Genomic DNA, 12,122 nt, shown 5'->3' on the forward strand with positions numbered 1-12,122 from the left:
TTATAAAGGTGGCAATAGTGGATTTGAATGTTCTCTGTTTTGAGCTTCATAAAGGTGGCAATGTTGTGAGCTTCATAATGATTTTCCTTCTTTGTTTTGATTTCAAACAATGGTGTTATTTGGATGTTTTGTTCCATTGGATGTAATGTTCCCACATGAATAAATGTGCATTTTGGATTAAATGTTAGCACATGATTCACATGTATATTTTGGATTAAATTTTCCAGGTGTAACATTGCAATTCACAGGTGTTAGCACATGAATAAATGTGCATTTTGGATTAAATGTTAGCACATGATTCAACATTGCAATTCGCAGGTGTAACGTAATTTTTTATTTCAAGTAATCTGGGCCAAGAGATGGATGGATTGAACTAGAACTTTATTGAATATAATTATTATGACATTTCTATCATCTGGTATTCTCTACAAATTAGAAGCAGAAACTTACAATTATTCGTCTCAAAATACTAGGTACGACCCACTTTTTTTTATGATCCAAACCGTTCATCTGTTTGGACACAACGTAAACAGGTTGTGCCCCAAAAATGATTTCATAGGATGATCCTAACCCTCCGATCTGAACTGATCTGAATATGGAGATATCCAAAAATAATTTATGGAATTTTCTACAAATCGGAGGGTTAGGGTCATCCTATGGAAATGATTTTTTGGGCACAACCTATTTCGTTGTGCCCAGATAGATGAACGGTTTGGATCATCAAAAAAGTGGGCCGTACCTAGTATTTTTAGACTTCACGTGTTTTCACTAGACCTGGCAAAAGCGACCCGTGCCCGCGGGTCGACCCGACCCACCCACAAATTTGCGGGCACGGGTCTAAGTTTTAGTGACCCGTCAAAAACTAACCCGCGGGTGACCCAACCCGCAAAAACACGGGTCGGGTCGGGTCAACCCGCGGGCACCCGCACCATAGGATTATCAACACTACTGTTTTTTACGAGGGAACTCCTCACTTTATAAAAAGTACGGTACGGCCCATAGCCTAAATAGGTTATGCCCCAAAATTATTTCCATTGGTTGATTCTAACCCTCCGATCTATAGAGGGTTAGGATCAACCCTCTAACATTTAGATTGGAGGGTTAGGATCATCCTATGGAAATGTTTTGTGGAGCACAACCTATTTAGGCTATGGCCCATCTAATGGACGGTTTGGATCATCCTATGGTGTGGGCCATACCATACTTTTAATAAAGTGAGAGTGCGCTTATAAGAAAACAGCAGTGTTGTTGACATGTTTTTTATTTTATAAGAATTTGCTACCAAACTTCTCCTATGGCAACTTCTCGGCATGTGGCAATCGCGGTGCAAAGATGTGCAAATGGCAAATGTTGCTAGCAAACCAAAAAAACCAAAAAAAGTAATCATTACATTACACAAAGAAAGTAAAATACCTAAAGTTATAAAGTTTTAAATGAAAAATTATCTAGAAAGGGTTATAAAGTTGTAAAATTATGAAAAAAATACCAATAAAATATAAAAAGATATGACAATTATAGAAAAAACAGACGCGGTCAAATGGAAACCCAAAAACTCCATTAGTGCGCAGATAACGTCTCTATGCACCTGCGTAGAAACACTTCTCTCTCTCTCTCTCTCTCTCTCTCTCTCTCTATATATATATATATATATATATATATATATATATATATAGAGAGAGAGAGAGAGAGAGAGAGAGAGAGAGAACATTTCCTACACACTTGTGTAGGTAAGTTACCTACGCACTACCTTAAAATACAGTGGGGGCCCACATTGTTTGGGTGATCCAAACAATTCATTTGAATGGTCCTCACATAGATAGGGTGTCCACAAAAAATCAGATCCATAGGATCATCCTAACCATTCAAACTATGGAGGCAAAAAATGGACTAATTTGTGAAGGTTTATACACGTCCATTTTACCTCCACAAATCGTAGGGTTGGGATGATCCTATGGATCTGATTTTTTGTGGACACCCTATCTATGTGAGGACCATTCAAATGAATTGTTTGGATCACCCAAACAATGTGGGCCCCCACTGTATTTTAAGGTAGTGCGTAGGTAACTTACCTACACAAGTGTGTAGGAAATGTTTTCTCTTATATATATATATATATATATGAGGAAAATGATTGTGAGCTTGAAGCTCATATAGCTTATATGAGCTTGAGGGCCCAAACACATGGGTCCCACATTTTTTCTGGTGATCCAAACCATTCATTTGCAAGGCCCCATCATAGATAGGGTGTGTACCAAAAATCAGCTCCATTGGATCATCCTAACGCCTCAAAACGTGGAGGGAAAAAATGGGCAGATTTGTGGCAAACGGTGTCTGTCCATTTTGCCATCCACTTTTGGATGGGTTAGGATGATCCAATGGAGCTGATTTTTTGTACACACCCTATCTATGTAAGGGCCTGTCAAATGAATGCTTTGGATCATCCTAACAATATGGGGCCACATGTATTTGGCCCTCAAGCTCATATAAGTAATATGAGCTTCAAGCTCACAATCATTTTCCTCTATATATATATTATAAGAAAAGGGTTGTTGCGCTCGAGCACAACTAGGCTTAGCTACGCTCGAGCACAGAAACAGGGGGTGGGGCCATTGGGGGGTGATCCTAAGCATTCATTTGGAAGGCCCCATCATGGATGGGGGGTCTACCAAAAATCAGCTCCATTGGATCCCCAATGGAGCTGATTTTGGTGGACACCCTACCCATGAGAGGGCCCATCAAATGAATGCTTCGGATCCCACCCAAAATCTGGCCCCACCCTGTTTCTGCGCTCGAGCGCAGCAAATGCATGCTCTCTCTCTCTCTCTCTCTCTCTCTATATATATATATATATATATATATATATATATATATATATATATGAGAAAACAGTTCCTACACATATGTGTAGAGAGTTCTCTACACACTAGCTTAAAATACAATGGGGGCCCACATTGTTTGGGTGATCCAAGCCATCCATTTTAAAGGCCCTCATATAGATAGGGTGTCTACAAAAAATCAGATCCATAGGATCATCCCAACCCTACGATTTGTGGAGGTAAAATGGATGTCTTTAAACCTTCACAAATTAGTCCATTTTTTGCTATGAGAAAACGGTTCCTACACATATGTGTAGATAAGTTATCTACACACTAGCTTAAAATACAGTGGGGGCCCACATTGTTTGGGTGATCCAAGCCATCCATTTTAAAGGCCCTCATATAGATAGGGTGTCCACAAAAAATCAGATCCATAGGATCATCCTAACCCTACGATTTGTGGAGGTAAAATGGATGTCTTTAAACCTTCACAAATTAGTCCATTTTTTGCCTCCACAGTTCGAATGGTTAGGATGATCCTATGGATCTGATTTTTTGTGGACACCCTATCTATGTGAGGGCCTTAAAAATGAATGGTTTGGATCACCCAAACAATGTGGGCCCCCACTGTATTTTAAGCTAGTGTGTAGATAACTTATCTACACATATGTGTAGGAACCGTTTTCATATATATATATATATATATATATATATATATATATATATATATATATCCTAGTATACTTGTGAAATTATGATTTAATGACACAATGACATATAAGAGATTTTAATACATCATACGAATTGTGAATGCAAAGCAAATTGCACTGCCTTGTACTTGGTAGAGTAACATAGTGAGGTCAACTGAAGTTTGAATCGATTTTTAAATATTTCGAAGAGGCTTAATTTATTAACAATTTATAAACTAAACTCCTCTTGATTCTTTTAAAAGACCTTGCTTCTTTAATTGACATCAAAAAGTTGTTTTAATCAAAATTTAAAAATCAAGCTTTCGAGAAATAAGGAGAGGCTTGAAGGCACGTGCATCCAGAGAGAGAGAGAGAGAGAGAGAGAGAGGAGTCCACCGTGTAAAACAATGAGATTGATTTCACTATGATTACATTAAACATAATGGAGATTTTACTAAATATTTGATGATTACATTAAACATAATATGTGCTTATATAAGTACTTAGAGATAAACAAGAAAATAGATAAGACTAGGAAAAATCATCCCAATCCAAGTTACCTAATCTGACCTAACTACATTGTCGCGCCCCGAACCGAAATTGAACAAATAATACTCTTATTTTAATTGGATTTTGTGTGTGTGTTGTCCTTATTTGGATATTTTGACAAGTCAATAGCAATAAATCCAAATGTTTGACCTTGAAAATGTCAACCTAATTGCCTAATCTCTTTGGAAAAATTCTTGGATTTGATTCTCTTTATGTTCACCCTTTCGTTATCCATGTACCCCTAAATTTTATGTATGCACTCTATTCCATGCCATGTCCTAAGTTTCAAAGTTCTTCATTATCGCTGCCTCATTATTCTCAGCCACAAATTGCCACTTCTCTTTACTTTTTCTTTTTTTTATTCCCTCTATATTTTCTTCTTCTGCCTATTTGAGTTGAGGTGCGTGCCTGAAATAGGAGCTCTATTCAGTTGAGGGGCCTCAATTCTTTGAGGTTCGTGCCTGAGAGAGTCAAATTCCATGAAGATCGGTATGCCGACCCATGATGTCTTGCCCATTGTGGCTCATTCTCGCCCATCGAGGCTTCCTTCTGCCCATCGAAGCTTTAGTCCATTGTGAACCATTTTCAGAAGGTTCGGTATTCAAAACAAGCCTAATGACTCGCCCATTCTGGCTTGAGTCCAATCCAGTTGATTGAGATTCTTCGCAGCTCATCTTTCATGTGACACATTCTTAAACAGCATGAGGCAATTTGTCTTCAGCAATATCAACAACATGCGGGCATCAATCGTAGCAGTGTGCATCAAAATTTGCAAATTTTTATATTTCTTTTGGGTTTATCTATTCTAATAAAATGTATATTGATTTCCAATCCATATACGTTTGAGGGGGCATGTTAGAGTATATCAAGATCTAATCGTAGTATATATATATATATATATGGTTAGATTAGATTCAGGAGTTTGTTGGATAGGCTAATCACGATAGATTAGGATAGGATTATCTCTTTGGATCTTATCATTTACCAAGCTTATCCTTATCTCATCTGTAAGTGCTTATTTAAGCACAATTTATTGTTATTGAAATTGATTGGAGAATTAGCAGAAATCCAGAATTCAATACTAATCAAACTAATGACGCCCTTTTATTCTATGACGTATATATATATATATATATATATATATATATATATATATATATATATATATATATACACACACAGAGAGAGAGAGAGAGAGAGAGAGAGAGAGAGAGAGAGAGAGAGAGGGGGGTTGGTCAAACTATGCTTTCGGTGGTTAATCACAATAAGTGAAAAGTTTGACCTTGCATGGCTGCGTTTTAGAAATGAAATGCAGGACCTTTTCCTTTTTCACTTACATGTCAACTTGTCTATGCAATACAAAGAGCACGCAATATTCTTATTTCAATCAAATGTCAACTTGTCTATATGATACAATGAGCACGTAATGAATAGTGGAGCAGTTGCACCGATAACAACGGTTTGAATCTTGTCATATTAATAATAAAAAAAGACGTTGTCCTAGTCGTAACTTGGTTCTACAAGGCACGTCCAGCCGTTTCTCGTGATCCTTGTTTGTGTTAAATCAACCTCAGCTTTAAATGAAAACAATTCATCCGCGTTTCAAGCAGCAATGTTTGAAACTTTCCTTAAGATCTCTACTTTCGTGCAATTATATAAGGTGGGAGATCACTAAGGTCTCTCTATCTCTCAATCACAAACGTATACTACGCTTTTGAGTCATGGCCTTCGCTACCCACTTTGTAACCCTCACTCTTCTTGCACTCCTTGCATGGGCTGCTAATGCGCAGCTCTCCCCTACCTTCTATGGGACTAGTTGCCCTAATTTGCAGTCCATTGTGCGTAGTGTCATGATCCAAGCCGTCAACAATGAGCCTCGAATGGGCGCATCGATCCTTCGTCTTTTCTTCCACGATTGCTTCGTAAATGTAGGACTTCTATCTAGAGAGTTAACATCAGATCATCAGATCTCGGTTGGATTGTCTAGGTTCTAGATGCAACTAGGTTATATGAGTCAACTAGGTTAGATTAAGATCCTTCTAGGTCAATGGTGATATGATGATCGATTTACTCTAACACTTATGTTCTGCTTTCTTTTGCTTGAGTTGAGTTTATTGTTAACCATGCTAAATGAATTTAAAACACGATCGGATTGTTACAATACTCGTTATCGAGCTCTACCGTTCTCTATCCAGTAGTGTATCCTTCAATAGACTATATGAACTATGAAGTGTTCGTTTATCTCTGGACATGTCATTTAATTTATACATATATCTTATATCTAGTTCATCGTCTTACCTAGCTTCTTTGCTTGAGTTCTATAAGCTCCAACATTTATGGAGCTTCTCGGATGTGTGTGTAGAACACTCAAAGAGATAAACATAGAAAGAGATTGGCATAATTATAGAAAATAGTAAGGATATAAATCATAATCTAACCTAACTACTCAGAGTCTAGCTGGGTTGCCTAATCTGATACCCTGGTAACCCAACAGTCAGATCTCACCGGATCTAATATATTCTAACACTAAGTGCACGAGAGAGAGAGAGAGAGAGAGAGAGAGAGAGAGAGAGAGAGAGAGAGAGAGAGAGAGAGACTTCTTAGTTTCAAATTTTGATAAAATAGACCAACTTAAAAAACAATTATTCCATGGAGTTCTCTTAGATTCAAAGTATCAAATGTTAACTCCAATTATGTTGTTTTGAAGGTCAAAGTCTTAGAACCATTGTTGATATACGCGACATACATGTAAGATGATGGAGACCATTGATCTGGTGGGGCCCTCATGTCGGCTATACCCGAAATATCATGGGCACATTGACAGTCTTAGCGATTCAATCCAATTATCCAATCAAATCCTAGCTTTGGACTCTGATTATTATCAGGGGATTGGTAATTTAGGCTATTAATATTGGCACTACCATGTGTTGATAATTGCACAAACTCAGATTGTCTTTGCTTCTTTAATTGGTTTCTGAGAGCTTTTTGGGAACTATAATAACCTTTGACAGCTGTCTAAATATTGAAGGCAAGATGAGTTAGGGCAGTTATCGTAGTGCCGATATCAATAGCCTAAATTTATTTTATTATTAATCCACTGATGTCTACTTCCTTTTCTTTCTATACTAGAAGATAATATTTTCTTCTTCATTTTTTGAAAGAATAACCCTGATTTATCTAGGAACCCCGACTGGTACCTTAAATTTTATTTACATTAAGCAAAAATGTAGCAGAGGAGGACATGCTGCCTTGCCTCAAAACCCAAAAATCAAGAAAGAAATCACTTGGACACTATTTTCAAACCAGAACTCTAAGACGACAACATTTTTCTTAAGAAAGTCTCTCATGTAATTGACACACTTCTAATTTTTCAGGGATGTGATGGATCAATCCTTCTCGATGATACGGCAACATTTACAGGAGAGAAGAATGCTTTTCCAAACCAGAACTCTATTCGAGGGACCGAAGTGATCGACATGATCAAAACTCGAGTGGAAGCTGCTTGCAATGGGACTGTGTCCTGTGCAGACATCCTAGCACTAGCAGCAAGAGATGGAGTCTTCTTGGTTAGTTACAAAATCGTTTCTTATTCTCCGATTAATAATTCAATTAGGAGGAATAAGTCTACTCGAATCATTTACACCAAATTTTGTTGCAAGAGATGATGGCTTAATTTGGAAATGCAACGATTTTATTTTATTTTATGTTATTGGGATTTTTTAAGTTTGAACTGGGCATCAAAAGTTAAAGTTTTCTTCAAGAATTTTGTAACTAAAAATGGTTCCATTTGCAGCTAAGAGGACCATCATGGACCGTGCCACTAGGTAGAAGGGATGCCCGAACGGCGAGCCAGAGCGATGCTAACAGCCAGATCCCGGCCCCATTCTCCCCCCTCTCAACCCTAATCTCCATGTTTGCTGCAAAAGGCCTTAGTGCTCGAGACATGACCGCGCTCTCAGGTGGCCACACCGTAGGCCAAGCTCGGTGCACCAACTTTCGCACCCATATCTACAATGACACCAACATTGACCCCCGCTTCGCTAGCATCCGAAGGGCTAATTGCCCCACAATGGGTGGTGATAACAACTTGGCCCCACTCGACATTCAGACCCCTAACCTTTTTGGCAACAACTATTATCAGAACCTCGTATCTCGGCGTGGGCTCCTTCATTCGGACCAGGAGTTGTTCAATGGTGGGTCACAGGATGCATTGGTCCGGTCTTATGCTTCTAATGGAGGCCTTTTTAGCAATGATTTTGCAGCTGCGATGGTGAGGATGAGCAACATCAGCCCCTTGACTGGTACCAATGGGGAGATTAGAAGGAATTGCAAGAATGTGAACTGAATTTGCAGTGCCTCGAATGTTGGTTTTGAAATCTAGTAATTGATTTACCTCTAAGTGGGTGAGGCAAATAAGCTCAAAAGTAGGGGGTACAAAAGTAAGAATTTCAAATGGTGTTGTGCTTTGGCAAAGTCCATGTTGTGCAACTTCATGTATGAAGCTATTGTCGTGAGTTTAAACAGTTTTTACTCTCTCTCTCTCTCTCTCTCTCTCTCTCTCTCTCTCGTTATGAAGTTGTATTGAAAAAAATTCTATAATCAAGAAGAATGGGCTATTAGTATGCCGCTTTACCTACTACTATAGAGTGGGCGCTACCTTTTGGTTGATTCAGAACGTCCATCTATAGGCTCTATTAAAAACTCGTTGACACAACAAGGAACTCGCCCGAGTAAGCAAGGATTTTTTTCTTGGCCGCATTCCGCAATCCACCACTTCCACATTCCGCGTTTTGCCCAACATAGTCAATAAAAACTCCTTTGACTCTCCCGAATTATGACCGTGTCAACCGCATTCTTCGCCGCGTCCGTGCTGAGCCGAGAAGGATTTTTCTTTGCCGTGTTCCGCGTCACATGGCGTTTTTAAAGACTGCTATGAATGTGGACAGCCAAAAACTATGTATAAAAAACGTTGCATATTTAACAACCAAAATTATACACTAATGGATCTATTGATCTTCTGACGGTGTAGTTTCTGGGCTATTTGAAACCGAAGCTAAGGCCAACAAAAACTCTGTTTTGAGTAGAGTATTTTCACCCTCGCCTTATACCCTTTCAAGTCTCTTCCTATCCCCCTACTTTTGTCCCTCCCACCACTTGATAAACGAATATAATATTCAATGGAAAAAAGAGTTTCATCCCTGTCAAACATTGCCTTTATCTGTCGCTATAGGCTACTTTGATAATATGCAATTTGCCTGGCCAAGGCCAGTGGTAACCGTGTGGGTATCTTTTGATACTTAGACGAGCTCGTATTGTTTACATTCTCTGATTGGCTGCTGGGAACTTTTTGGCAACTGTAATAGCTTTTGACTAACTACAGGAAAAACCCTTTATAGCGATGGGAAAATAAACCGTTGCAACTTATCTGTCGCTATAGGCTACTTTTAGCAATGTACTGGGTTCTATGCGAAAGCAAAGATCCCATGAGAAGAGTGACTTGGGCACCTCCCCTTAAAGGCTAGAATTTTAAGGGTGAGCATTACCCGGCTCCCAACAAGTGATATCAGAGCAGGGCATGGTAACCCGATATACCCTTACGGATGGAGAAAACCCCTCGGAGGAGATATCATAGTTCCCACATTGATTCCACGTGGAGCGGGGAGATTGCTGGGGTTCCATGCAAAAGCAAATATCTCACACTGGAAAAGTGAATGGATGTGAAAGGAGGGCTCGTCTTGGGCGCCCCCCCCCCCCCCCCCCCCCCCCCCCCCGCCGAACGGCTAGCTTTTAAGGGTGAGTTCTACCGTGGTCCCAATAAGTGTTTGGAGTAATACAATCTCTGGCTATTATTAACACATTGGCAACTGTCTTACATTTCTGGGTGAGTTCTACCGTGGTCCCAATAAGTGTTTGGAGTAATACAATCTCTGGCTATTATTAACACATTGGCAACTGTTTTACATTTCTGGCGCTCAAAATCAATCATTAATGACGGTCCTTTCTTTGCCTATCGCTAAACATTTTAACATCCCACCAATAGCGATGTTTCTAAAAAGCTGTCGCTAAAATGCTTCTCTTCTAACTCTCTCTCCCCACACTTGCATCCTCTTCCCGTCAACGAGTCTTCCCTTTGAAGACGAAGATTAAAGAAAAGAATAGAAAGGGAAATGATAAATGCGCCCATTTTCATGACATGGGACACCCAACTGCAGTGCCGTGGCAATCAAATCCCTTGAATCCTTCTGGCGTGAAGTACATCAGCCCCTCTGGAGTCATTGATACACCTGCTAGGTGTCCCAAGTGATGAAAAGGGGCGCATTTATCATTTCCTGAAGAGAAAATGAGGGTTTTTATTCATTTATCTTAATTTACTTAATATTTATACATTTAGACAAAATCATCCAAAAATAGTCCAAATGATATAAAATCAATTCTTACACATAATTAGTAGTAAAGCAAAGTTGTAGGAACAAACCAGACATAAAAATTGCATTCAAAAATATATGATTTTATACACCTTAGGAGTTTAACCGTTAAACATAGCTTACAAGGGGTCCAAATGGAATGAAATTAATTCCTACATATATGTAGTGTTAAAAAAAAGTTATCGGAAGAGATATATAAAAATGCGCCCTAATAAGATTTTGTACAAGTTAGAAGTTTAAATGTTAAATTTAATTTAAAAGCCCATTTAGTCCAATATTTTTCAAAAAGTATTGTACGGCTTACACCATAGGATGATCCAAACCATCCATTCGATAGGCACAACGTAAATAGGTTGTGCCCCAAAATCATTTCCATAGGATGATCCCAACGTCACGGGACCGATGGAGGATCCGGTGGTTGCCCTGGATGCTTCTACTGCTATTGAGGCCCCTGCGGGGGGTTGGTGAGGCTCGGATGCATTGGGATTTTTTTGCTTTTTTTTATGGTTCTATGGATGCGCTGGATCTGTAATAACTATTTTGAATTATATATATATATATATATATATATATATATATATATATATATTTGATTGGTATATACAATGCTTCGTGGGCTATTTGGGCCTGTTGGTATGTTTCTTCGTGGCGGGTTATTAAACTCTAATTTGGTCGGCGAGAATACTTCTAGTGCGCCTCTGTAGGGCGTCTTGTTCGTGGAAGGGCCATCTTCCCCTCGAGTGATCAGCTCGGAGTTAATAGGTCCCGCCTGCCCTTTTAAAAAGGGGAGGTCTTTTTTTCATGGGGAGCGTTTTAGGGTATTTTCGGGGGGATCAGCCTAGATGCTACCTCTGTCCCACTCCCTGTCTTCTTCCGGCCCTTTATTTATCATAGGCCGGAAGTGGAGATGCGTATGGCACAAGCAGGAACGCTATTCCATTAATTTGTAAAGGGGAAAACATTGCTTTGCTCTGGAAATAACAAAAAAGAAAACAAAAACAGAACATCCATCATAACGAAAAAGAAAACACGGACCTTACCCTTTCTTTTCACTGGTAAAACTCTCGGAGGTTATCCACGCTCCAACTTCGAGGGACTGGGGCCCCGTCAAGGTGCTCTAGCTAGTAGGCCCCGGGGCGGAGCGCTCGAACGACCCTGTAGGGTCCTTCCCATTTTGGTGCGAGTTTCCCGGTGTTTCGGGGGTAGCATACCTCCGCCCGCCGTAATACTAGGTCTCCGGGCTTTACCGTGCGCTTTTTTACTCGGACGTTGTAGTATCGTGCCACCCTTTGCTGGTAGGAGGCGGTTTAGAGGAGGGCTTGCTTTCTTTTTTCGAGTACGAGAACGAGAGCGTTCCGAAGGAGCTCTAAATTTTCTTGTTCGTCGTAGTTCTCCGTACGGAAGCTGGAGAGGCCGATTTCCAACGGAATGACCGCTTCGGCTCTGAAAGTCAAACTAAAACGGGACTCCCCGGTTGCGGTCTGGGCGTTGTCCGGTGGGCCCATAGGATGCTGGGGAGTGCCTCAACCCAACTCTTTCCGGCTTCTCCCAACCGCTTCTTGAGGCTTTGGAGCAAGATTCTGTTAGTTACCTCCACTTGTCCGTTGGCCTGCGGGTGTGCTACGGAGGCGAAACAGTGTTCG

The 12,122-nt window shown here is 39.9% G+C and overlaps 1 protein-coding gene across 1 annotated transcript; it reads left to right on the forward strand.

The window, feature by feature from the left end:
• Positions 1-5,756: 5,756 nt before the first annotated feature.
• LOC143860730 (peroxidase P7-like) lies at positions 5,757-8,492 on the forward strand. Its single transcript, XM_077371534.1, has 3 exons — positions 5,757-5,982; positions 7,429-7,620; positions 7,848-8,492. Exons 1-3 carry the CDS (start codon positions 5,776-5,778, stop codon positions 8,397-8,399), a joined length of 951 nt encoding a protein of 316 aa, XP_077227649.1. The 5' UTR covers positions 5,757-5,775; the 3' UTR covers positions 8,400-8,492.
• Positions 8,493-12,122: the final 3,630 nt, after the last annotated feature.

This window comes from Tasmannia lanceolata, unplaced genomic scaffold (genome assembly GCF_043159265.1).
Source record: "Tasmannia lanceolata isolate RefF3 unplaced genomic scaffold, GAP_Taslan_0.1 ptg000037l, whole genome shotgun sequence".
Taxonomy (NCBI): domain Eukaryota; kingdom Viridiplantae; phylum Streptophyta; class Magnoliopsida; order Canellales; family Winteraceae; genus Tasmannia; species Tasmannia lanceolata.